The 27,947-nt window shown below is 34.5% G+C and overlaps 1 protein-coding gene and 1 long non-coding RNA gene across 3 annotated transcripts; one reads left to right on the forward strand and one right to left on the reverse strand.

Annotated features, from left to right (window-relative positions):
* Nucleotides 1-217: 217 nt before the first annotated feature.
* LOC110921086 (phospho-N-acetylmuramoyl-pentapeptide-transferase homolog) lies at nucleotides 218-6,763 on the reverse strand. Its single transcript, XM_022165360.2, has 7 exons — nucleotides 6,530-6,763; nucleotides 6,378-6,455; nucleotides 4,664-5,338; nucleotides 4,469-4,533; nucleotides 3,320-3,513; nucleotides 2,927-3,135; nucleotides 218-625 (listed from the first exon to the last, which is right to left on the reverse strand). The coding sequence occupies exons 1-7, from the start codon at nucleotides 6,650-6,652 to the stop codon at nucleotides 443-445; spliced, it is 1,527 nt and encodes a 508-aa protein (XP_022021052.1). The 5' UTR covers nucleotides 6,653-6,763; the 3' UTR covers nucleotides 218-442.
* A 1,344-nt stretch (nucleotides 6,764-8,107) lies between these two features.
* Nucleotides 8,108-27,140, forward strand: LOC110921099. 2 transcript variants are annotated; one of them, XR_004863986.1, is made up of 19 exons: nucleotides 8,108-8,544; nucleotides 8,696-8,819; nucleotides 8,893-8,958; nucleotides 9,405-9,495; nucleotides 9,618-9,716; nucleotides 9,845-10,015; nucleotides 20,193-20,286; nucleotides 20,399-20,477; nucleotides 21,231-21,339; nucleotides 21,454-21,763; nucleotides 22,266-22,316; nucleotides 22,409-22,544; nucleotides 22,649-22,729; nucleotides 23,028-23,119; nucleotides 23,214-24,347; nucleotides 24,433-24,555; nucleotides 24,986-25,061; nucleotides 26,595-26,837; nucleotides 26,925-27,140. It is a non-coding gene; the product is annotated as an uncharacterized LOC110921099 (long non-coding RNA). The 2 variants fall into 2 exon arrangements; XR_002582189.2 differs by lacking the exon at nucleotides 9,618-9,716 and having other exon boundaries at nucleotides 8,109-8,544; nucleotides 8,714-8,819.
* Nucleotides 27,141-27,947: the final 807 nt, after the last annotated feature.

Here is a 27,947-nt window from a genome sequence, read left to right on the forward strand (position 1 = left end):
GCACCCTCTCTCTCTCTCTTCCATGGGCCCAAAATCCATCACCATCAATTGTAGACCGTCTTAGCCTAAACATTAGAGCCGCCAATGCGATGCCCACTCCCCGTTCCATCTCCAGATTTGAAGTCTCGGCTGATTGCTATTAGAAAGCAATCTACTCTTAGTAAACATTGCCGATCAACTGATTACCCAAGCATTGTACAACAAACACAGTCAAATATATCTAAGCCTCCCCAAAAATATACAGCTCTCATATTTCTTCATAATAACAAAATACCCAATAGTCATAGATAGCCACTAGAACCCCTCAAGATCATATTACCACCAGTTAGAAGTCAAAAACAGAGATTCGAGCTACCTTGACATTGAAAAACTCTATAACCTTATGCACCAATCTGGGCATACTGTATAACGATAGGAACGAGAGAAATGAAGTTATATGACACTATACTGATATAAGACCCACATATCCAGCATAAAGCATCAATATGCATGAAATAACATATGCACCTGCAACTATCACGGGTTCCTTTATCCCACATGATTCAAGATGGTAATGCAATGGAACCATCCTGAACAAACGTCGCCCAATTCCGTGCATGTGTTTTGTTGTCTTGAAGTATGATACCTAACAAACAAGATTCAGATTAGAAACAGCAGCCTATGATTCAAAACAGAGGTAAAATCTTTTTTTTTTTTTTGGGTAACCATGAGAGGCCGTTAGGGAAAACTTACGGTTCCCCACCAATACCCTACTAAACAGTGGGACAATGTAAAACACAGCTTACCACCACGCCACCCCTTAAAGGTTAAACATAGGTGTCATTTACCTATAAATGGGTTGATTTGGGTTATGTTTTATCTCTTACACATCAAATGGGTTGAGGAATAATATTTTACAACTGTTATGGGTCAAATTGGTCGAACAAGGAAACTGGGTTGAAAGTCATTGAGGGTATATTTAGGGCTGTAAACGAACCGAACGTTCAGCGAACGGTTCGTGAACCGTTCGGCGGGAAGTTCGTTTATGTTCGTTCGATTAGCTTAACGAACGAACACGGACAAAAAAATTCGTTCGGTTAGCTTAGCGAACGAACACGAACATAGGTCTCGTTCGTTCGACTGCGTTCGTGAACGTTCAGTAATATGTTCGATTATGTTCGTCCGTGTTCGTTTGATTATATTAAAAAAATAATAAATAATAAACCTTTTATCTAAACATATTGAAAACATGAAACCCTATTTTTTCTAAGTTCGCTAAAATTTGGTCATGCTAAGACATTTTTGGGGATAATTATGTCCAAGTTAGTTAAAGTTGATTCATCGTTTGGTGGTGTATTAGACTTCTTGTGTTTTGATTTATTATTTGATGGTTGTCTTTAACTACTTATATCCAATGTTTAAGGATAACAATATTTTTATTTTTTTTATTTTCAAGTTAAATGTTCGTTTGCTTTCTTTTTTTATTTGCTTGCGTTCGTTTGTGTTCGCTTGCGTTCGTTTGTGTTTGTGTTCGAGACTAGTGTTCACGAACTGTTCATGAACAACTGAATTTCCTTAACGAACGAACACGAACATAAACTTATGTTCGGTATGCGTTCGTGAACAGTTCACGAACATGTTAATTTCCTTAACGAACGAACACGAACATGGCCTTGTTCGTGTTCGTTCGGTTCGTTTACAGCCCTAGGTATATTCATTGAGCTTGCTTTACTAAAAAAAATTATCACAACAATATAGTTTTTTTTACAGCCATATTTAACAAATTATTGATATCATTTGAAAACAAAATTATATAAAAGTGCTGTGGGTTATGTGCCGTTGACTTGTTACCTGGTTTGGAACATATGGAGTTCAAGATGAAAGAAACGAACTTGCATAAAATGCTTTATCATGGTAACTAAAAAGACCGTGTTATCAAGTAATGTAACAAAGGTCCAACAGAGCAACAGGTTGGGCTAGTAAATAGACAACACAATTACAAATTCATGGAACTACAGCTGGACATGCTTTTGTGATAACGTTAGAACTTAGGAAAAGGGGTGGACTATGTCGGATTGGGTCACGGGTCAAAAGAGCTCGGGTTGAAACCAGCATGTTTTATAAAACAAATCAATAGATCAAACAAGTTGAGTCCAATTGACCCGTTACTTTTTTTTTAAAATTTGTTTTGAATTTATAAACAATAAGTAAATTAAAAAACAATGATAAAATCTAATATTTGTTGATAAAATAAAAAAAAATTACCAAAAGATAGAAATGTCAATATATTATCTGTGAATAAAATCTATGTGATGCATGATTTTAGCCAAGGATATGTAATAAAATACTAATCAAGGTGATTTAGTGTATATGATAAGGATACATTCTTGGGCGGATTCGAAACTATATTTTTTGAGATCTGAAACTAAAATGAACATGAGCTATTCTTGTTTGGGCGGATTGCTAAACTGGCAAATCCAATGAACCATCGCCTAATTCAATGACCTTTATGATTTTCCAATTTAACCCGTCCTGCCGCATAATTAATTTAAAACGCAAACAAATCAACAACAACAACAACCATACCCAGTATATCCCACAAATAGCAAAGCTATTTATAGGGTCTGGGGAGGGTGGGATGTAGCCAGACCTTGCCTCCATCTCTAAGGATAGAGAGGCTGCTTCCAGAGAGACCCCCGGCTCTAAAACCATCGGCTCTAAAACCATCAACATACCAACGCACCAAGTCACAAAAATATATAAATATATAAATAAGAAGTCAGAGAGTATACCAACACACAACATACCAACATACCAAGAAAGTGATCAGAGAGTGACACAATATAATGTATAACATGTATGATAGCATACAACATCATATGGGTATAAACACAAAACGCAAACAAATCCAAAAACCTAAATTATATATTATCAAAGAGAATGATACCTGCAACAAAACGGATAACGCTTCCAATACAATGACACCAGATGAAATAAGTAACGGAAAGAACATTCCAGTAGAAGCAGCCATTGCAGCGAGGGCCCCACCCAATGCCAAAGTTCCAGTATCACCCATAAACACAGAAGCCTTATACCGGTTATGGAAAAGAAAACCAACACAGGCTCCTGCCATTGATGCTCCAAACACAGCAAGATCTGGTTTTAATAGCAACAAAAAAACTAATTAACAAATCTGTAATATTTTTCATTGATGCTCCAAACACAGCAAGATCTGGTTTTAATAGCAAAAAAAAAAAAAAACTACTTAACAAATCTGCAATATTTTTCTTTTCAAAAATTGATTTGATAAGAGTGTGGTTACAGGTTAGTGGTTACCGACCTGAACATATTGGAAGAACTGCAATGGACATTCCGATGAATGCAAGTGCGGCAGTTCCGCCAGCTAATCCATCGAGACCGTCGGTTAACTCCATTCCGTTTGCCATCGAGACAAAACAAAATGAAGTTAATAATACGTAAGAACCTCCCATGCACACCAGCCCCAATGGTAGAGGTAGAGGCACCACCATTTTTCTGCAAAAAAGAGCAACAACACTACTAAGTTAACTTTGACCATGCTAACTTTGTTCTCACAAGAAGCTCTGCTGAAATGTAGCCTAGAAAATCGGTTGAGTCATAATTTACTTTAAATGAGAACTTTTTTTGAAAGTTTGAGCCTTTATACCGGCACAAGAAATTGTGTTACTAAAAACATAAATAAGACCAGAGTTGGTTATCTCTGTATGCATTTTCCCCATAAAAGCATGGGTGATTCTACTTTAGCCTATGCAGTTAATGCGGTAAAAAAAAAAAATCAAATGTCGGTCAAGGACCGCTATTTGAGATATAGGTTATCGCAGTGGAAGTTCGGTAATTTTAATATCATGCAGAATTTATATAAGTAGCAATTTAACACTAACAACTCAGTATACTCTCATACCATTAACAAAGTAACCTTTTGCAACTTGCAAAACACTGAAAATTGTAGCAATAGGAACTGATTAGGACTTAAAACACCAACACTTAACACTAACAATTAGCAATTAAGACTTAAAAACACTGATAGCAGCAATAAGTAGAAATATGAATGGTAGAACTAAGAAGAAAGTTACTGATATCGGGAATATTGGTGATATATTGGTCAAATATCAGTCAATATCGCCGATAATATTGGGACCAATATTTGACACTGTTGTTTTACATGGGGACCGATAAACGGTATATCACTTATATTAACGGCGCATTTTGTAGATTATGATTGGGATTTGGTTCATTGTATTTTCCAGAATAAAATGCGGGTTCGGCCTCCTTGGTTACAAAGAAAGTAAATATGGCAGTTTCTGTCTACCTACCAACAATTTGAGCATTAACCTACTTCTAGGGATATCGTGATAAGAGCTCCATAAAAACAAAAGAATTACAACATAGGTTTTCACTGCAAGAGTGACATCTTAAAGAAAGATACGTGAGTTACCACAAGAAAGTATACATGCTGTATGGTGATGCTATATTCCTCGCACATAACCAAAAATAGAACGATGTTCCAACAGCTACCTGCACAATAGAGATCAACTAAAACATCATTATAAGATAGGAAGGTCAGATGTGTTGGGTAAGAGGTCAAAACGGGTCGATCTTTTGTCCTTTTTTTACATAATTAACGTGAATTAATAAAAGCTTTTACCTCCAACAGAATTCTAACCCACTGAGATAACCCAATCCTTCTCCTTTTCACAAGACATAAGAAATCATCTACTAGCCCAATTGTGGCAAATGCTAAAGTGGCTATAGATGCCCCTGCAACTTCTATAGAAGAAAAGCCAACTAATACTTCAGCAACACCTACACCGATCGGTATAAGAAACAATCCACCCATTGTAGTCGTTCCTTTCTTATACGAGTGTCTAGCTGGCCATTTGCTGATAATCATCTGCATCCTCGAAATACGAAATAACGGAACACAAATATAACCAGCAAACGAGACTAAAACTGCCGAGGCTGTAAACGGGCATATCAAGTGAAATGGCGGTAACGGAAGTCTCACTATTCGCCATGCATGTGAATCCAGAAGTAGTAGAAAAACCGTCAGAAAAGTAACGAGCCCTATGTTGATGATCATTCCATATTTAATCCTGTTTCTCTTCTGAGATTTACCAATCATTCTGAGCTCGTAAGCAGTTGTTGTTAATGCGTCATCAGGTTTATGAAACCGGTCACTTGATGTTGGAATGTCAACATCAGTGATTGGATTCAGTATGATATCTCCGTCACTTTCTTCCCCTTCACTTGATGAAAACGCGTATCCGATAGACCCGTCACTGTCAACTCTATCATCTAGCGAAAAACTAGACACAGAATCCTACAAAATCAAATAACAATTAAAAACTAACCCATAACGAAAAGTTTCAAATGGTACCGAAAATAGCACCGTTACAACTAGAAAAGTTTAACCCATAATAGAAAGAGTGCCGATTATCATACATCTTCGGCCGATAAACAAAGATTCCTGATTGTACTACAATAATATGCCCTGATTGCTGTTTCAAAGTTAATTTAGGTACTCTATTCATTACCTCATTCCTACATTGAAGACTAGCAAAATTAATGAGCAACATTAAATTCATAGATCAAGCTTCAAATACATATAATAAGTGCTATGCAGTTATAGCGGTCCAAAATCAGACAACGGTCAAGGGCCGATATTTGAGATATAGGATATCGCGGTGGGCCATGGGTATTTTTATATCATACAAGATTTATATATACACACATATAAAAAATATAAAATGTAAAACATATATAATATGTTTGAAAAATATCTAATCGCAAGCTATGAAATCTTCCTCAGACCATGCGTAGTGGTAAGGGTGAATAATGCCCCCACCCTTGGGCGTTATCCGCCATGTGGCAGTACAGTCATCAAGGGGCATTATTGGGCGTTTTTCTAAAACGGGTGCAGTGGGGATGTGGGCATTATGTTAAAAAGGGTGTAGAGAATTAAATAAAAATAAAAAACCCAACAAAAAAAGCTATTGGCCAAGAAAAAGGAAGATTAAATGTGATTGGCCCTTCAAATTTGCACAAAGCGTTATTTAAAAAACGCCTAGGGGGCTTTTTTGAACAATAACGCCCAATAATGCCCATGGGGGTGGGGAGGGGGCGTGTTTGGTGGCAAATTTTGAAAAAATATCGCCCACACTACGCATGGTCTCAGAGTCCACAACCAAGGCATCCCAAATAACGGTCAATAACGCCCATAATAGCAGTTCCGCTGTTCTGACCGCTACTTGACACAGCTATTCTTTAGTTGCCAGAAAGGCCATAAATCAACTAAATTAGGGTTTTCAATGAGTTAAACTACAATTCATCATTTAAAAATAAACACAATAATAAAATACCCAATCCATGGTGCAAAGAACAACAAATCTGTCCTTTGTAGAACAATGTCCATATCTCTGAACTCTAGATCCCAATAGCTGCAACAGAAACAACAAAAAATTACAAAAAAAAAAAAAAAAAACACATAAACACAAAGAACAAGTAGACCTACCTTGAAGCACAAAAGCGAACGAGAATGATGATTTGATAAGAAGGTATTGATGGCTGGTCGATTGAATCGAATTGAAGGATGTAGAAGCCTTGACTGAGGAAGATTGAGAGAATACGAGCGCATGATTGGAGAAGAGGGATATTAAGAAAGCATAGTCTCTGTTGTTATTGCAGAGTTAATTAGGGAAGACGACAGACACGCTTTGGGGTTGTCGATCGGTTTAGTTTTGGGTAGCACGTTTGGGATTTTTAAATCCAAACCATCAATATTTTACAAAACATATGAAAAGGTAAAAAACTCGGTAGTATTTTTATAATTTTTTATTCGTATAGTAATTATCAAAGTTATTCTATAAATGATTTTGTAAAGTAATTTTGTAAAATGATCTTATAGAGTAATTTTGATCCGAGCATTTTGTAGAGGATCATAATTACTCTACAAATGATCTTGTAGGGTAATTTTATCTTGTAATGTAATTTAATATTGTAGGGTAATTTTGTAGAGTATCATAATTATTTTATAAATGATCTTGTAGGGTAATTTTGATCATGTAGGGTACTTACGAGTAATATAATTATTAAAATGTCACCGCGTTTTTTTTTTTTTACTTTTTCATGTTTTTCGTACGTTTTGTACGATAAGGTTATTTGTACAGGATCTTTACCTAGGGCTAGCAATAGATATACTTATAAGACACAATGAAACCTATTTACTGAAAAAAGTACACTACTTGGTTTTTTACTTTTTTTAAAAATAAATAGAATTAGGAGACTATGATCCATCATTTCTTCTCCTTCGTACATAAAACATACAACTGTGTTATAGACATGAGATATAAAGTAGTTAAACAAGTTGTATTCATGTTTAATACTTGTGTTATTCGTAACATCAGAAACCTGTTAAACCCGATAAGATACGATTTACCAACCCAATCTTTACCCTTAAAAGAATTGCTGAAGCTACCCCTTCAAAAGCCTAAATTGTTTTGTAAAGGACACTTAAGCAAGATAAAAGCACAAGTATATTTTTGTCACGACTTTTAACCTGCTCGATCCATTTGGTGCAAATTTTATAAAACATATCAGAGTGAAAGGTGCATATTATTATCTCACTTTGTACTAAATTATTAATTTTTCAAATATTGATTCATAATAATAATAATAATAATAATAATAATAATAATAATAATAATTTTTCCACATGATTTATTATGTAGTGGTTTGGTGAGGAGTTTTCTCTCTTTGACTAAAGGTGGTCATCCTGTCACTTAAGCTAAGCTTTCTAAAAATGACATAAGTGGAGTTATCACTTATCAAAAGTGCACCATTTTCAATCTAGGGTGGCGTGTATTAGTTGATTTGGGACATATAACTCTACGTAGCTTCTTTTGATTTAGTTATACATTTGTGGCACCACCGGCTATACTTTCAAAAAGTCTGGTAAAATGACAATTTAAGTTGAAACTTTTGGTAGAAAATGGTAATTTTCACGAGTAAATTGCCACATTTATATTCCTTTTTAAGTGAACATGTTTTAACAAATCTATACTATATAATAAAGGAAGAGTATCTAATGACTAATCCTAAATGTCAACTTTTCAAGCCTCCCCCCTTAATCTGATCCTAGGTGTCAACTTTTCAAACCTCCCCCATTCTAGGTGTAATTTTCCTAGATTTTTTATTTTTAATTAAATTTTATGCTAAAGAAGAAAGGTAAACATCTGATTAAATCACTACCAAGGAAAATGGGCGCCTAATTGACTTTCATAGAGAAGATTCAAATTTTGAATCCCTTCGATTTCCTCAAACATGCTAACAAAAACAAAGGAGATAACGTTTAGGGGTTCTTGCATCATTGCCTTTTTCCCATCGCAGATGCCTATCCTTATCGTGGCTTCTCTAATAATTGAAGCCCTAATCAAAGTTGTTGCTTCTCTAACAATTGAAGCCCTGATCAACGTTATTGCTTCTCCCCGTATGTCTTTCTTCCTCGATGATGCCCTAAATCTCTTCCAGGTTTGGATTATTTATGTACTTTCCATAGATTTGGATGCAATTTTTGATCCAGTTACAAAAAGTTAACCCATGTTGATTGATTTGCTTTTTTAGGGCTATGATTCAGGTTTTTTTTTTTTTTTAACTACACATTTATGTTATGATTTTGCAGGTTCGATGTCAATGGTAGGTGTTTTCGGTAGAGGTGGAATTTTGGCTCTGATCGGGATTACATGTGCCTGATTTGGTGGGGATATCAGATTCCGGTCAAGGCTAGGGTTCCGGCGAGTACTTAGGTAAGTTGTTTCAGTTTCATGATTCTATTTTGTTTAGATCGGTAACGTCAAGGACGTTTGGGTTATGTTTCAGTGCCTCACGACTACTCCGGCTACAACTTGGTTTTCTGGTGACTAGCGGTTTAATTCCGGTGAATAGGTGAGTCACGAGTAACTATACAATCATCTAAAATGGATGATTATGTTCGTTGATATCTTTAATCATTTGGTTTATTTTTTAACTTTTTTTGTCATTCACCTTTTGATAAGTTAAAGTTGTGTAATGGATTCTTTATCTACGGTAATATCTACCTAATCAAGAAAAATGGTTCGTCTTTTTTTAACATTATTTTGGATCCTTTAATAATTATTTGGTAAGCACCGGAACTAGATTATAGATGTGGGTTTATCATTATGTATTTGTGTTGATTATAGTTTCTAAATTGTAATGCATACCATGTGTTCTATGAAATTCCCATGAGAAAATTGTAACTAAATCAAATTGGGACTGACTTCCGTACAATTTTGACATGTACAAAGTGCATGTGAAGTAATAAAGTTGATGTAATTTGTAGCTAAGGTATACATCTATGTTTTTGAATTTAGGACAACATAAACCTGAAAGAAAACACATATGGATACCGAAGGAAATGGAGAAAATGCCTCTTTGGTTCTGATAAAGCAAGGGGCTGAAGCTGTGAGTTATATTTGTTTTTCTACTTTATGCTTTATTGTGTTTGGGAGTATGGAATTCAGGGGTTGAAATTAAAATTTAAAGCTCAAAATTTGTCATTCGGTTCAATATATTATATTAATTAGATAATTAACTAAGCCTCAATGAAGATTCAAGCTTCTGATCTGGAATGAAAATGCAAGAAGATTTCAAAATTCAACATTGAAATATGAAATTTGGTACACGTAAGCCATTTGTTTAATTAATCTAATTGTTTTTAGTTTAGTATTTTATGTCTTTTGTATGTTGATTATATTCATATACATGGGTCAGGAATAAAAATGTATTGAAATATTGTTTGTGAAAAATGTAGGGAATTTTTGGGATTGCTTTTCATATCACGGTTCAACCATGGTGTGTAGGAAGGATGTCACCTTCCTTATCATAAAGCTTGATGTTTGAGGGTGACTATATCAAATGGGAAAAGAAAAGAAATCTCATTCAATGGAAGTTGCTTCTGTATAAAAGTGGAGATCATATATAGGTATCCTTCTTTAATAACATATTTGTGAGTGCAGATATGTCTATCGTCTCCGTCAATCCAGTTCGTAGCAGAAATTAGAAGAAAACGTGATCTTATATTGTAATATTTAGGAGAAAGTCAAGGTGGCATTATTGTAATTACCTTGAACCTCTTTTAGATGCCTTGCCTATAAATAGGAGGCTTAGGGTTATCATTTAGAACTTTTGGCATTTGCTACTTTGGAGCTTGGAGCTTAGAGAGAGAAAGTAGCAAGGTGATTCACGGTGCACTTGTACGTCTTCATATATTCTATTGAATCACAGGTTATATACGTTATTGTGTTCGGTCCACGCACGTGTACGGATTCCGCACGTCACACGTGTCGTTCACAATCGTTTCAGAGTCATAAACGGTCCTACAACACACTCACAAGTGGTATCAGAGCAGGAGCTCGATTGCACGTAGGGGTGAGCAAGTTTAGGTCCAGACTGAAAATAACCAAGAACCTAACCAAAAATATACCCAATCCGACCCGAACCCAAGTACCTAGGTATTTAGATCGGTTCCAATTTTTCATATAAAATAGGGTCGGGTCGGTTCTCGGTTCTTTTCATGGTGAAACACGACTTGGACCTATAGACCGGAATCGACCCTATATTTAGGGTAGTGAATCGGTTTTGTATTTTATGTTTGATCGGTTCTCGGGTCGGGTCGGATAATGGTCGGGTCGGGTTTTTCCTTTTGCTCGCCCCTAATTGCACGGATCAAATTCACAAGAATCGACGAGATTTCATCAGTTTCAGAATCATTTTCACAACGGGTTACTAAAAGTAAATGATATAATATTTAAGAGTTTAAGTACTCATTTGGGATTGCTTAATAGTCTTGGAATAAAGACCAAGTAAAACTCGAAGGATCACGGAATCAAACGACACCTATTATAGGTAACTATGTTAATAATCGGATCCTAAACCGGAGGATAGGATAGAATGAAGTTCTATAAATCAAATGAGTATTGGAACTCATATGGCATGATTTAATAGACCTAACATTCTGATTAGAAAGTTATCCTAAGTGCTTTTGACCCGTTTCGACTCGTTAAGGTAGTTTAAGCCACTTTAACGTGTCGTTTGCGTAAATATAAGGTCGGATGGTTATTTATGTCATATGTTAAGTCTTACATGCCCAAACATGTTTAAAAATGTTATTAAATCAGTTTAGATGTCAAAAGTTTTATTACATATGTTAAAAATGAATTTATGCTCAAAAAGGGCTTTTTGTCATTTTTAATAGGCATATAAATGACTTAACAAATAACTAACCAAACAAGGTGATCATAAGGTATAACCTCAGTAGATTATTCCCTATACAACTATGGTCACAAAATATGTTTGGTCGGATCCTAATGATCGACCAAACGGGCCGGGTTCGAAAGTCTAAGCGGTTGTTAAGACCACTTGACTTACGACCCTATATAAGCACTAAACTAGTAGTGACGAGTTAAACATGTTAAAACATGTTTAACTAAGTTAGTAAACTGATTTGGTATCAAAATAAAGTGTTTTGATACCCAAAAAGTTCCGTCGTAAAATGCACATAACCGTGCATTTTGACCGAAACTTTGACTCGTCACTACGACTAGTCAACGTGGTAATCAGTAGGTATAATCGCTAGGGATTATAACCATCGCGATTACGATTACGTTGCAAAGTTCAAACGAACTTTGTCTTGACCAATTTATGGTCAAAGCCGAAGTCAAACATTGTTTGACTTTTCGCTTAAAATAGCTAAAATAAATAAACAAGACTAGGAAGAACACTTACAAGTGTTCTAGGAAGAAGATGACTCAAGTGGGAGGCATCCAACAAGTGGTAGCAACTCCTCTTAGAGCAGATGTGAAGAAAGAACAGAATTGAGCAAGTTGGAAGTGAAATGAGGCCATGTATTTATAGTGTTCTTGGATTAATAAGATCATGCCAAGTGTTTATGTGTTGCCCAAGGAAGAATCATGGCCCTACAAGTGTTTGGACCACATTCAAAGCCTTGGAGGATACTTAAAACACCCACAAGATCACAAAACAAGCAAAGGAAACCAAGGTGCAATAGCTGGGAAGCAAACAAGAAGGTTCTGCTGGTTATGGGCACTGCTTACGGACCGTATGGGTTCTGCAGGGGCCAAAGTTTGAAAATTGCCAGCTTTGGTCCCTGAACTTGTTTTGTCGCGTTTCGGCACTTCTAACACCCGTTAAGCCCATTTTGCAAGCTCCATGATGAAGTTAAAGTGTATTTAACTTGAATTATGCTCAAAAATGTCATGGATGTCGGTTCGTTTGGCTGTACGATTGCGTTTTTCGGTTAATTACGACGAAAATCGTAACGGACGCGAAAACGACCCAAACTGCGAAACGAATGGTATTTTTGCATTCCTATCACTAAAATACAATATTTTAGTGATTACAAAAGTTTTTGGATGTCCGGATATGGTCAGAACGCAAGATATGTACGTATATGCATACTTTCACGGTTTTGACGCTTTTAGTCCCTGTGATCAAATAAGCGTATTTTCGCATACCGAACCCCTCAAAACTTATTTCTAAGCTATGTTAAGGGTATGTAGGGTATGTTTAGCTTATGATCTTGTTCCGGAGTACACGTTTCTATGTGAATCGGCAGACTTTTGCAGTTTGTCACAAATAGTCCCTGTGATCGAATAAACTTGTTTTTGCCATACCAAACCCTTCAAAACTTATTTCTAAGTTATGTAAAGGTTATTTAAGGTATGTTAAGCTTATGTCACTATTCCGGAGTGTATGTCGCGTTAAACTGATTATGTTTACGCATCAGTTTGCGTATAACTTTCCAGAGAGCGTTTAAGAGTATGAAATCAATCAAAATCAAAATGTGAAAAATGTCAAACATAAATAAACAAATATTAGGATCAAAACAAGTTGTTTTATTAATAATTGAATTGTTCGGAGTTGTACAATGATTACACAAGCACAGATGTCACAGTTATGCCACACTTTTGTGTACATCATGCTTTTTAGGCTGTACATGTATGTATTTTCAATATTAAAACATATATAAAACTTATTTGTTTCTAAATATTGGCTATATGACCCTAGAAACATATAGAATATATAAAAAAATTATATAATCTCCTTGCGTCGAAAAGCTCACCGCTTTTGCGCTTTGCGCCTCGGTTTTAGACCTCTACGCTTTTGCGCGCTTCACGTTTTTTAAACCATGATCAGGAGCAGGTGAAGCGACCAAACCTACTTTGTTTAAAAGTGAATTTGTAGTGTTTATAATGAATGTTTAGCTAATCCATCATATGTCCACTCTTCGAGTATATAACACAGACTGCATTCACTAACTTCTTTTGTTCCTTGACTTAATGGCCTTTGATGTTTTTGCTATCATCTCAGTCATTCTAACCTGGGCCTAGCTGTTTTTATTCGGTCTAACTTGGCTACACATATTTTAAGTCAATGTAACCTGACCTGAACCATTTTAGTCGGACCGTTTTTATTCTGTGTAACTTGGCCCAACCTGTTTTAAGTCGGTCTAACTAGCCCAACCTGTTTTATGTTGGTCGAACCTGGACTGACCCATTTCAAGTCATTCTAACCCAACTTTCCATGAAAATTGTGATTCTTGTTATTTTAATCTTGCATGGTTTTATGTTATTTATCAGATAATCAAGTTATGATCATTCTAACTTTGTATGGGATATGCACAATTCTGGATGTTTTGTTACTCTTTTTGTAACACCCCAGCCCCGCTAGGGCTGACGTGTCACTCTTACAGATATCAAAACTAAAAACTAATCCATAACATTAAATAAAAGATCCTAATTACATTTATTACATTACTGAAATAAAGAATCTTGGCTAGCAACTTCCTAACGCTCTTCATAGAAATCCCAGACCATCCCATATTACCTGTAAAACAAATAGGAAAAAAAACACAAAAAGAAAATACGGAGGAGCAAAAAGTTGCTCAGTAACGTTGAAATCGACAGTACAAGTAAAGCCATATCAGCGGAAAGAAAAACATAATAGAACTATGACTGAACTAAAACGATTACTGACACGAGTACTGAAAGCAGATGCGGACAAAAGACTGATACACTAACCGATCTGAAACTTTAACGAAAACTGATACGGAAACAAAAGTCAGCCATACACATAACTAATATCAAACCCAACACAAAACCGTTGTAGAGACTGATACATAGCTGACCACGATGACTGAAATATTTTATCTTGTATAAACGAACTTATTGAAAACATCGTTTAAATAATCTAGTATCCGTATAACCAGAGAAGTTTCTAACTCATTATTTGTAGTTTGTAAATGAAACGTCTAAACAAATCTAAGAAATAATAATTATCAAATATCTTAAACAACATTTAATAATGCTATTATTTTTAAAATAAGATACTTGACAAAAGTATTTTCTTATATTGAGCGTTTAAATTTTATCAAAATAAAATAGTTTATCACATTTCATAGCAAATCAACATTAGACAAAAAGAACTAATTTTCTAACTTTGAAAAAGTTATAATTTAGAAATATAATAAATGTCATAAACTGGATTTCAAATGAAATACTTATAAAAGTTTCGTAAACTAATATGGAAAGCCGATACAGAATCAAAACCAAATACGTAAGCCTAAATATTTTAAAAACCACTAAAAATCATATAATCTTTAAAAGAAAAGGATTGTCGAACTATTATATTCAAATAAATGTTTGGATTCAAATCCATATATATTAATTAATCAAATTTCATAAGTTATTATTTAATTAAAATAACTATTTGTATTGCTTTGGAGATTTATATTTAATAACCAAAATAATCTAGATAACTTGAATTTAGAAGTAGAATAATTTAATCCTTACGAAATTTCTTAAACCAATGAGAAAAATGGACATGGAGAAAAGATAGATTCAACGAAAAATATCGACATACACCGAACCAAATACTGAATACAGATATTGTCGGACACAAACTAAACGTATAACACGGAATCTAAATCCAAACTGTGAGGCTAATACTGATCGAGACAAATCTAACACAAACCGGTATAGATACTGAGTTAAAACAGACATGGCTAATACATAACAGAATCGGATACTGAACACCATGAGACACATAATTAACCCAATACACGATCGGAAACAAAACCAGATGCGTACAAACATATCAGACCTATCAGAACAGATACTTAACATATTCATATACAGAAATATATACTAACTTACACGACAACTATATGTCAACAAAATAAATCGTGTAACACAGAAGCACCCAGAGCCAGAAACAGACTGGTACATAGCTAGCTAGTCCATGCACCTATGAGATGGTGAGTGTGGCGTGCACCCCTTATTACATCTCCAGACAAACAAACAAACAAATTCAAACTCAGAGCTAAGATCGATCTATACGCCTCTAGTGGCCAAGGTGCTACACAAGCACGAGCTAGAGACGCCGTGAACTTTTATTACGCACTGTCACGATAAGTGCCATGCCGTTGACGCCCAAACGACAAGTCAGACATGCTTGGGTGACAGAGTACAAATACTAAGGCCTTATAAATAATTTAAATGCACCTAAAATTTAATACTAACAGGAACATGCGACCATGAGTACAAATCTGAGGTATGGCATGTTACAACATACTAATAAACAAACAAAAAAATACAAACCGACTCATATAATGTATCACACATCAAACGAAAATAGGTATCGAATCATGAAAATAACACTTTAAAACCGAGACAGTAATCCGTACTACAAAGTAACGGATATGACATAGAGAAATACTATGATGAGGAGACTCTAGAATCCGTACCAACGAGTAACAAAAATAAAAGTATACTACGATGAAAGAAAAACAGAATCCGTACCTTAACTCAGCAATCAAAGCATATCAATAACCAACTCGTCCTTAATACGTAAGCGAACCTAAATCCCATGTTATATTTTCAAATAAGTTATGTAGTAAATTATTCATCTAGTCTATCATTTCGTTAACTTTTTCCGGCGATCAAAAATCCAAATCTAACCCCTTGATGTCACACATTTATTTTAGCACTTAACGTTAAAGAAAAAAAAACACCAATATAGGACTTACAAAATAGTCATGAATTACTTAGTTCATCGTTTTTGACATTCTAAATAATATACATACATATATATATTACAATAATTGTATAAGATAGACACTGAAATGACAAATATATATAAAAAAAATAATCAATCCATTAGTTTTGATGTAGAAAACTATAACTCATCGATTTGATAAAACTTTATTATAACCATCAATATTTAGATTTTGGTAATAACTAATGAATTTATATATTTACTTATTTACTAAAATAATTAAATGAACAAATATACATATAACATAAATCAAACTATACTATATATACAAACACAAAATGCATAACACAAAACACAATTTCAGACGCATCCCCATACACAAATCAACGTATACCCACATGCAACATCATGCGCGCACACACATACATGACAAACAAATAACACACACTAACGCACACAAGACGACACACACACGCACACCGTACACACTCATATATCACACGTACATAATATAAATACACCAACGAACTCTCTTCCTCTACTCGTATTCGCTTGCCAAAATCAAACCAAAAGAAATCCCAAACCCTTGATCGCCGGAACAACCTACCCTTAACCCAAATCGAAAGTCTTAACCGAAAAAAAAAAAAGAAATCAACGAACAAAGGTAGTTGGTTCGTCTACCTTGTATATCGGAACGACGAGAGCAAACCCGGTGGCGATCATGGTGTCGATGGACAAAGGTGGCAGCTAACAAATGGGCACAAATGGTGGTGTGGTCTGGTGGTCGGATCAGCAGCGACGAGCTTCCGGAGGTTGCGATGGTTGCAGAGGTGAACTTGAACAGAGAATTACACTAGAAACTGATTAAGAGGGCACAAGCAATTTTTTTTTTTAAAGAATTGAATATTAGCGATAGCGGTGATCGTATCCAAATTTATTAGGACAACTCGTTTGATAAGATAACAATTTTATTTGAAATGGAAGGGTATATAGACAAGAGAAACTTGTATGGCAAATTAAGGCAAATTCCTAATCTGTACGAGATGGAAGGTTTCCTTATGTCTAGCATCACTATTAGTATATATATTCTTTTCTCATATTTATTTCCAAGGCATTAACAAAGAAATTATTGTTAATCATAAAAAAAAAGAATTATTTACTTAATATTTTATTTATTAGAGTATGTATATTTAAATCTCATTACATGATAAGTTTAGAAAATAATCTAACTTATAATAAAAGACTCCAAATAATGTCACATGGCATTCTCTCCTTCAACCTTATAAATTTTATTTATATTTGTTTAAAAAATTTCTTTTAATATTAATATTAATTAATTAATTAATAACCAATATATAAATATCACTTATTTTTATCCTTATCGTTATCTAAAATTAATAAATAACTTCAATTTTCCAATTTAGACCCTTTGTTTTTTTACTTTTAACCCAAAGTTTTTCATCTTTTCTAATTTAATCCCAACTCTTTTTTATTTTCAATTTTGGTCCAACATACTTTTCATTTTTCCCAAGTTTTTCGTTTTGTTCTAAATTTTGTGAGTTAACGCACCGCAACGTGCGTGTGGGGTTCAACATTTTTTCATATATTTTTTCCCGTTTGACTAGCCCGTCGCGTCACATCTATTTTTCTGCGTTTGACAAGTTCGTCCAACAAACGGGTCCTGGATGGACTTAGTTATTTTTTTCTATGTTTTTACGTTTCGGTTTAATTTCTCAGCAACGAGCGTGCGTGATTCAAAGATTTTGCGTCTGCTTTTCGCTCGGCGATATTTTTTTCCGTTTTTATTTAATTTGTTTTTACGAGCTTTTCCGGTGTTGGTGGTCGCTAACAATGGTATAATATTGCTACTACTTAACACAGTTTTATGACAACCGCTGCAACGCAGGGGCTTAATACTAGTACATATATATACGTTGACCTTCCCTATATATATTATATACCTAATTCTCATAACGTAGTGTATTAGTTGTTGAAACATTGAATAGTTAATTATAATACAAGTAATAGCTAATTTTAATGTGTAGTTTTCGGACATGGGATAATATATATTGTTTGTAAAAATTGTGAGAAAATGATACATAGTAATATATGGTTGAGTATAAGAGTTACCATGTCATGGAAACATTTTAGATAGACTGATTACATTTAACCCATCACAAATCTAGTTTTTTTTTTCTTTAGATATTACACTTTTTTATTAATTATTTAGTATGTTGATTTTATGTAGGCCCACATTACAAAAGCTCAATGGGAGATTACAAGCTTGCTTGTGAGGTTTTATCTCAAAACTACACGTCTATATAACATTCTTCTTTTCTTTTGAGACCGAAATGCAATTAATAAGATTTTTTTTAATTTTAAACGACAGATGCAGACATGGGAATCTATACATATAATAAAAGAAATCTATTTGAAGACACGTGTCAATCAACGAGGCTATTAAAATTTGAGTTTTTTATAAATATTATTTAAGTGTGATAATATCTTTTGTTCTATATTTGAATAATTCATGGTTGTTTGTTGCCTAATGATTTAAAGATAATCTAATCCATTAAAATTTTTAAATCTTCCATTCAAATTTTATCTAACATTGGTATTGGGTTTTGAATTATTTATTCAATATTAGGATAAAGGATTCAACTGACAAGCGATTGGATCGACACTTTATTTGAAGAAATATTCTTTGGAAATGAATTGTGTCAATGTGGTCAACAAAATCAATTCTCAATTTTTTTTATTTATAATTTTAATATCCTTCCTTTTGTTTAATTTATTCTACCGTATATTATGTTGATTTACTTACTCTATTAATTTCTCAATGGCGAATGTTATACTAACTTTACTTCTAAATTACATCAAATAGATCCTAATCTATCCATGCTATTATGTTGATTCACTCTCTTTATTAATTTTTTCAGTGGCGAATGTTACTTTTTGTGTTTACAGATACGTATAGTGCATTCATAAGTTCCCGTATCTTTTAAAAAACTTAAACGTATTAAGTATAGGTACTTGGTGTCTTTATAGATAGATATATTTTTCATGTAACTAAGTTTTTTCATTAGCCATTTTGGAACAAAATGCTTCACTATAACGAAATCGTTTGTTTTTTTATGCTATAACTTTTTCTTATTATCACGAAAACCAAACTTTGTATTAATATGTTATCATTAGTTTTTTATGATACAACTTTTTTTTTCTTATTTGGTACATAAAATTAGGTTTATTCAACCCGTGTAATACATAGGGTTTTAAAAAAAATAACTTTTTTTTTACTATTTACTATATAAAATTACATTTATTTAACCCATGTATTACACAAGATTTTTAAAGATATAACTTTATTTTATTATTATTTGGTATATAAATTACATTCGTTAAATCCATAAAAATACACGAGTTTTTTAAAAATATATTATTTTTATTATTTAGTATATAAAATTACATTTAGTAAACTCGTGTAATACACGAGGTTTTAACCTAGTTATCTAATATCAAACACCTGCTTGAGTTTCTCAGATTATAAAGAAAAAACAAATACCAAAGTTATTGGCCAATAATAATCCCAACTCATTTAATCACCAATAATAATTCGAACTATTCACTTTTGTTTGTAAAATACTCACAGTTAAAAAAACACTAACTAGGTTAAAATTTTGCTGATGTGGCTTGCCACGTCACCTGCCACATCAGTTGCCACGTCATCAAAAAATGCCACATCAACTGCCACATCGTCTACCACGTCATCAAAAATGTCACGTAGACTGCCACATCAGCTGCTACGTCATCAAAAATGCCACATCAACTGCCATATCATATGACACATCAGCTAAAAGGGCCACATCAGATACCAAATCAGCAAATTTTTAACCTAGTTGGTGTTTTTTCAACTAGGAGTATTTTACAAACAAAAGTGAATAGTTCGGATTATTATTGGTGATTAAATGATTGGGATTATTATTGGCCAATAACAGTGAGTTGAGATTATTTAAATTCAATTTGCCAATACCAAATAGATAACAGACATAGACATGACTATATATTTATAGGTTACGTTTGTGCAGTTAACGAGTTGGAGGAATGGCTCAGAGAAGAGAAGCTGGTGAACAACTCGCATTTCCCCCTTCTTCCACCAAGAACCTTTTAGACCTTCTTGATGTAAGGCATTGTTTACCTAACCTCTTTAATATATAATAATGATTATCTGCTTCATTTGCTAACCAAGTAAATCGTTGATCAGAATTTTTCTTATTTTGATTCTTTTTTGCAGTGGTTCAGTTGTTATATTCGACAACATTTCAGCCAACAGATCGGTCTCATATGGTATCATCGGCGGTTTTGTGCTCCTGGTATTAATTTTATTTGTATAAAACTGTTAGATGATACTGTGTATTTGAAATCACAGTTAAAACGATCCATGATCTTGCTTGCTATGCTAACTAAGGAGCTTAACTTACCCAAATTTTGGCTTTTGAGGTCAAGTCTGGTGGGGTGGTGTCTATTATTTTCAGTTAAATATTAGTTTGTGTCAAATCTGACCCTAATTTGTATATACTTAGTATACCATCTGATATGCTCACGTATTTTTCTTGAAATTTATATGAACTCTGATGAAACTTCAAACCTGCAAATGAGCTCTGCTTAAGCCTCAAAAGTTAATGCCTTTGTTATATTGTGGACAGTTTGTTCTAATCATAGACCTTGCTAATATGAAATGTTTAAATAAAGGGAGACTAGGGATGCAATTGGGTTGGAAAATTTCATGTACATGTGGCAATCATGACCCATTCGTCAAGAAATAAGTTGATTTGGGTTGTTTTTGTTTACTAAATGTGTTGATTTGGGTCAAATTTTAAAATGGGTCAGAATGAGCCAATCTTACGAATCTTAACTTAGAATGGTTTCGAGTGGACTGCCCCACTCACCACCCCTGCCTTCCTGCCAATACGATCACAGTCACCGCTGTTGTCGCCATTAGCTGACAGCCCGGCACTAAAATAGAACATTACCTGACCTGAACCACCTGCACATCTTGATGTTTCTTTTTTCTAAAATGGCCCCTTGCATTTTTTTCTTCAGTAATTTAATTGCAGTTTCTTCAGTAATTTAATTGCAGTTTGTCCACCACAACTTATTGTTAGCCTGAAATATACTGTCGTTGCTTCGCCAGCGACCAGCGCTGCTGCGCGTTCCACCACTCGGTCTCACCAGGTATGCACAAAGTGGGCAAAATTGTTTCGGTTGCATGATTTTTAGGTTTTAACTTTTATTTTGTAATTGTTGTTAAATGTTTGTTTTGCAAATTTGTGAAAACTTTCTGATCAGATTAACACAACCATGAGATGGGATCGGTAAGGTGGTGTTTGGAGGTCAGGTTTCTGATTAAGAGGTTGAGAGCTTGAACAAAAGGGTTGAGATCTATCTATTCTATTTAAGATGAACTAAAGCTTTCTTGAATCGATCCAACCCTTCAACCTTGGTGTTACGGCTGCTACTCAGAAGGATCTTACATCTGGTATGCAATATCTTCTTCTTATCAACCTTAAGCTTAATGGCGGCGGTGGAAAGGGTGTTCGGGTCTGGTCGAGTCAAATTCAAGGGCTTTCATGACATTTGGAACCAAAAGCTTGATTAGGTATGATCTAATGCTTTCGAATTATCCAATTGAGCTCAAAATCTCGCGTCGGATTGTTACGATTCTGATGGGCGAGTATGTGTTTCTGAGTTCCTTTTGTGTAGATCTAACGCTTTTGTGTACATCGATGTGTGATAGTGAAATTTAATGGTGGATTTTGTTTGATCGTAGATTTTATTACAATTTGAGTTATCTGTATCAGTAATGACGACTGGTGGTTGGGTTGGATTAGTTAGTCGACATTGTTCGTTTTAATTTCAATCAGTTTTAGGGTTTGGTTTTCATGTGTGAACTGTTCTTCCCCAAATCTTTGCATAATCGAAACATTTTGTTTCTGAACACATAAGTTACAGTTTTTGACTCAGAGGTGTTGATAATTTTGCCCAGATTTAGTGTTTATGAACTTTGGTAAATAAGTTGTGTCGCGTTAAAAGTAGATGTATAGTTTGTTACAATTTCTGAATTTTTAAATACTAATACATAACATGACCAAAAAATGCAGGTGAATAGCAAAGGGGTTGCTTGCCCAGGGAGGGTTATAGTCAGCTCAATGGTAAATTAATGCTAAAACTATCTCTAATGACACAAACTTGATGTCTTTAATAATGTTTATTATTGATGCAATTTGTGTTTATTCCCTTTTAGGGTGTTAGACCTATTTAAGGGCTCACCTGGTGCACAACACATGGATTGCTGGCACAACACAAAATACTTGTGATTATTGTTTTTTTAAGGTTATATGTTGGAAGCAATAACGAGACCCTTCTTAAAGACCCCCGGTGTAAGGTTCTCTTCACTAAAAAACTACTCACCGATGCATTATACTACCATATTCTAGAACTTATATAACATTTTTTGTCTTGTGTCATAAATAAATTTATCCAGATCTTGGATTGCAAGAACACTGTCTTGAAGGTGCGGAGTATGTTTCCATCATTGATGAATTTATGCCGTATGATTTCTCTGGTAAGTATATACAATATAATTATGTAAACTTAAACTTCTATATAAAATGGGTTGTTTTGAAAACCCGCGATGACAAATCGGTCTATTTCAATGTTTGACTTATGGGTTTAAGGCAGCAACTTCACTTTTTAAACTTTGAAGTCGCCATCTCTACCCACGACTAACCCAAAAATCAAAAAAAGACCCATTTGTCAAAAAAAGACCCATCGCACTCACGGTATATTTTCTCCCCTTCGAGTTGCATATAGTTTAAAAACAATGAGATATGCATGAGTTATATTCATTGTGTAAATTTTAGGAAGTTGTAGCAATTGGAAGAACATTTGCTGGAATGAAAGATTATCAGCTGGATGGAAACAAAGAAATGGTGGCACTAGGCTCCATGAACATGTATAGTTAACTCACTTCCAAATGGGTCATAGAAAGAGTTGATTATTATATAAGCTCGACTTCCGATGATGAACATATGGTGTTTGCCTTGCAGGGTCATTAAGCAACATTCTATTCATGGAACTTCTGTATAGGCGCAAGTTTGTCTAAATTTTAACCTTTTGATATGTTTATAAGTTGTACACAAAATGTTAAGAAACACAAGTTGGGTTGAACGTTTTAGCTTGTTAGGAAAAACAATCCAAGGCGGATTGGTTTGATTAGTTTTAAGCTTATGGTTGTGCTTTTGTTGGCTTGGCGCAGTTCGTTTTGTTTACATCTTTTTAAAACTCTTTAAATCCCCATGACCGGTTTTTAAGTACCTTAACCAAAAATTAAGATTTTAGTTACGACCCAAGTAAACAGAACCTTTTCATGCACACCCTTAGAATTACTAACAAGTGTTGTGTTTTGCGTTGCATCGCGAATTTGGTTTTTGTTATGGCTCAAAACCGAACTGCCCCGTACATAGCCCTAAACTCACCAACCTAAATTATATGTTTCCCGCCGCATCGCGCGGGTATACGACTAGTAACTGGATGGTTAAATTGGTAATTTAACACCAAGTTTTTAAGATGGCATACCAAGAGTCTCTTCATCTGCAATCCTGCCTCGCTGTGTTCTCAACGTTCTTCCATTTGGTTTCTGCCTCAGCTTTGCCATCACCGGAAGGGCATGTGTATGTTTTGATTTTAGTCATAAATTCCCAACACGATCCTTCAATTGAGTCTTTAAATGTTTTATTATGTCAATCTGGTGTTAATTTCAGTTTTGCTATTACTTGGTCTTTAAATATTGTATGCAGCTGATCGATGTGTTTGTAATTGTTGAAGATAGTGAGTGATATTCATGTCCTATTTGCAATCTTGTTTTAGTTTTGATTAAACAAACCCCTATTGTTGTGACATTTTTCCTAATTAGTCCCTCCGACAGGGGCTGAGGGGGTGTTTCATATGGCTAATTAGGAACTGCGTATTGGTGTGATATGTTATGAGGGTGTTTGTGATTGCGTATTGGAACTGCTTGTTTGATTTGTTACAAGGGTTTTGAATAACCACCTTGAATTTTCTTCTTTTCTCAAGATCAAGATCCGAGTGTCGGCTGTAGTTACAAATGCTGAATGTTGATTGTGATCGCCACATAAACAACAGTAAAGCCCTGTATTCCCACAACGGTCGTGTTCTTTAATGTATGTACATAGATCTGATTTCAAATGTCCATCAGATCTTGTTGTGAAATTTAGTAACATATTGTTTTCTTTTGTGTTTGTTAAGATCAACATGAAAGGGCTGGATGGACCTGTTTACGTGGGAACCAGCATATGAGGCAAAACCTGCAGCTGCTTGCCAAAATGTTGTTGTTTTGCAAAGGAGAAAACCCAAATACATGCATTCGAGGTAATTACAACTTTTAGTGACCTTGTTATTCTTGTTCAAACACGAGTATTTGTGACAAGAATTGATAGTGTGCCTCAGATAAAGTTTGAGAAGAAACATAAAATAAGATGAATGTGCTGCTTACTGGATGTTGTTTAATTTTTTCTTTCGTAATTTGTTTTCGCTTATTGATGGTTTTTTAATTGGCTCCGAGGTTTTGCTATGATGAAGACAGAAAGCCTTTTTCGTTTTTGTTGTCTCTTTTTTTTTCCTCGCAATTGTCCCTGTCAGGCTATGGTGATGTGATTACAGTTAAACATGTCCATTAGTTTAGAAACTTGATAAAAAATTATGTGCCAACCCACTTGATCCGACCCGTTTAGCCAATTGTCCTTTTTACTATACAGTTTCTTTCTGGGGTTGAATTACATGTTACTACGTTGTTTGGCAGGTTATTCATGCATGGTTAAGCTATTTCCCAATCAACGGAGATCTTTTTGAGGCTAAAGTTGTTCATTGGTCGAAAGGTAAGCGTGGGCAATGCCTTCTTTTGGTTCTCCTTTAAACCTCTTTTTCCAGTAGCATCTTGGTATCATTCCTAGAGTATTAGAATTATAGTTACCACTGCCAATCTGTGTAAAATTAGACTGCACCCGGAACAGGTTTAGGATCAAAATAGGTAGACTGTCCACGTACAACTGTACGATAACATGGTGGATGTGCCCTGTTTGGTTGACTCACACTCGCCTCCAATTGCCCCATATTTAAAAACATAGTCAATCTAAATCAAAAAAAATTCGAGAGAATGACCGGGACCTACTTAACAGACGAAAATTGAAAATTTAATCATTCAGAAGATTACGCACCAGAAAACAAACACAATAAGAAAAACTTATACCTTTCCTTTCTTATTTCACGTAGCTTTCTTTTGCTGCACTACTAGAACCAACCCACAACCTTCTCTTCAAGGATTCATACATCAACTGTTTCATGATAGGCAACCTGACAAATTAAGTCACTAATAACGCTCAACATATCGTAGCAGATACAGGAATCAAATCAAGCATTGCAAAAAACAGATTCAAAGCAATAGGCACAAATGCATTATGCAATTCTTAACATATTATTGGTTCTGAAACAAACTCCCCTTGTATATGTATATATAATAACCTCCTTATGTGTTACAAATAAGTACAAATGTTTACGTGGTTCTTTACTTGTTGTTGGTTGTCTTGAACCCCTCCCCCTCCTCTCCGTCGCTCTCTCTCTCTCTCTCTCTCTCTCTCTCTCTCTCTCTCTCGTACAAATCGAATTAACCTACTAAATATACGAATAACTAGAGTAATTTTCAGTTGAATGTGTTTGCTTAAGAACATATCTCTAGACTTTATGATTGAGATTATATTAGGTATGTTTGTTTGTTTGTAAGAACATTTTTCTATAATAAATATGGAAGTAGAATACAAGACTCAGGACATCATCAACTGTAATATTTGTTTATAACAAGGGTGGGTGTTCTTTTCCATTAAAGTGTTGTAAATAAAAGACTAGAAAAGTAGGATCATGTGAGTATATTCAAGTGACCGACCGAGTTAGGGTTTTATTGATGTTTGTGTATTTAACTATTTAAGATCATGAGTTTTACTGTATTTAGCTTTCTGCTTGGAGTGTCCGTTATTCTGTTTCAAATCGATGAAACCGTTTAAAACAAACTGGATTGCATGTTTAGTTTTTGGTGGAAACTGAGTTTGGTTTGATTATTATATTTTCAGGAAATCTTAAACCCGATAAAATGGATATTAAATCATAAGTATTTTACGTTTTGTCGTTTAGACCGATCTCGTTACAAATGATAGTTTCATAGTTTAAAAAAAATATCTTGTTTTATTGGGTCTAAAAGGAAACTGCATTGGCTTTTGAACTTTCTGAATCTGGTGCGGTTCTCTGAGAAAACAATTAAACTGCACATACTGAAAACGAATTGGTGGACACCTCTAATTATAGCTTTCTTTTCATTTTAACATTGAGCATAACTAACTGGGTGTCTTAATGTGTTGTAGATGGTAAGACTTTGAAGAAGCCATTGAGAAGGAACGATTGGATGCTGAGTTGAAGCTTGTTGGGAAGTAGATGCAAACGTGAATATAATGCTTGAGGAGAAGGACCCACGTAGGTAGGATCTTTGAGGAGAACGAGCACGTATGGTTTGTTGGATAAGAGCCAGAACAAGCTCACGTACTTGTTGGCTCTCACTTTTGACAACTTTCTTGAATGCCCGCGTCAGACCCTTGTGTTCAAGACTGGTACTGAACTGAAGTTTACAAACTCAACAATATTTGTACACCACTTTGGGTGGGTTGCTTTAACTTCGGTTAAGCTGTCGTTTGTAGGGTTGGAAGGCACCGCTGGTGAAGCACATTGACTTCTCACTCACAAGCCCATTTGGAGGTGGAGATGCTGACGAAGAATGAGCTTACTCTTCTGGTCATCATTATGCCTTTATAGAACGTCGACATGTTTGCTGATATGGTCTTCTCGTACTTGGTTTTTCTTTGTGGTGTTCATTGATTGCAATAATAATAATATCCTAACCTTATAATTGAAAACATCTGTTTAATGCATTGTAATGCCTTTGTTGTTGCGCATGCTATACGCCATGGAAAGTGTTTTCAGTGAAGTTGAAAGGTTAGGTGTCATAACTTGGAGCACCAAACTACAAGCTACTTAAATTGATTACATTTTAAGATGGAGCTTTTATAGAAAACCAACTTATGAGGTTGGCGATTTATTTGATTTGAACCACTTCGCTTGTGACATTGGAAATGCTTTTAGTGTTAGATTAAAATTGAATGCGTTTTCAACATAAGTTATAAGATTTCTTCTCGACTGTAGTACCCCATTTGAACAAATACTTCTTTGATTTATCTACTCAAAGACTCACCTCTATTACTCATACAATGAACATACGTGTTTCCAGATCTTTCTATACTAATAAACAAAAATCTTTTTTGACACGTGTCATTCTCTGGTAATTTCTCACCCTTATTTTTTATTTATCTGTTTTATTAAATAATAATAACAATAATATTAAACATCAATTTAACTAAATCTATTTATCTCTTTTGTTTTCATAATCTAAAATTAATTTCTTTTTTAACTCTAAAGTTTCAATCTTTGGCAATTTAAGTCTAAAGTTTTAATCTTTGGTATTTTTGTAGGATCGTTTTCAGACCCAAACGAGTCGATCAGAAGAGTTTTTATCCAAAACAAGAGGCGGAAACTAATGTTTCGGTGCTATCTCAGCCGTATTCACTTTAATCTTGTTGTATTATTGATATACAATCCTTTTACAAGCTTGACAACACTTCAGCAGCACTTCGTGGCTCACAGGAAGACAACAGATACAACTGACT

This window comes from Helianthus annuus, chromosome 1 (assembly GCF_002127325.2).
Source record: "Helianthus annuus cultivar XRQ/B chromosome 1, HanXRQr2.0-SUNRISE, whole genome shotgun sequence".
Taxonomy (NCBI): domain Eukaryota; kingdom Viridiplantae; phylum Streptophyta; class Magnoliopsida; order Asterales; family Asteraceae; genus Helianthus; species Helianthus annuus.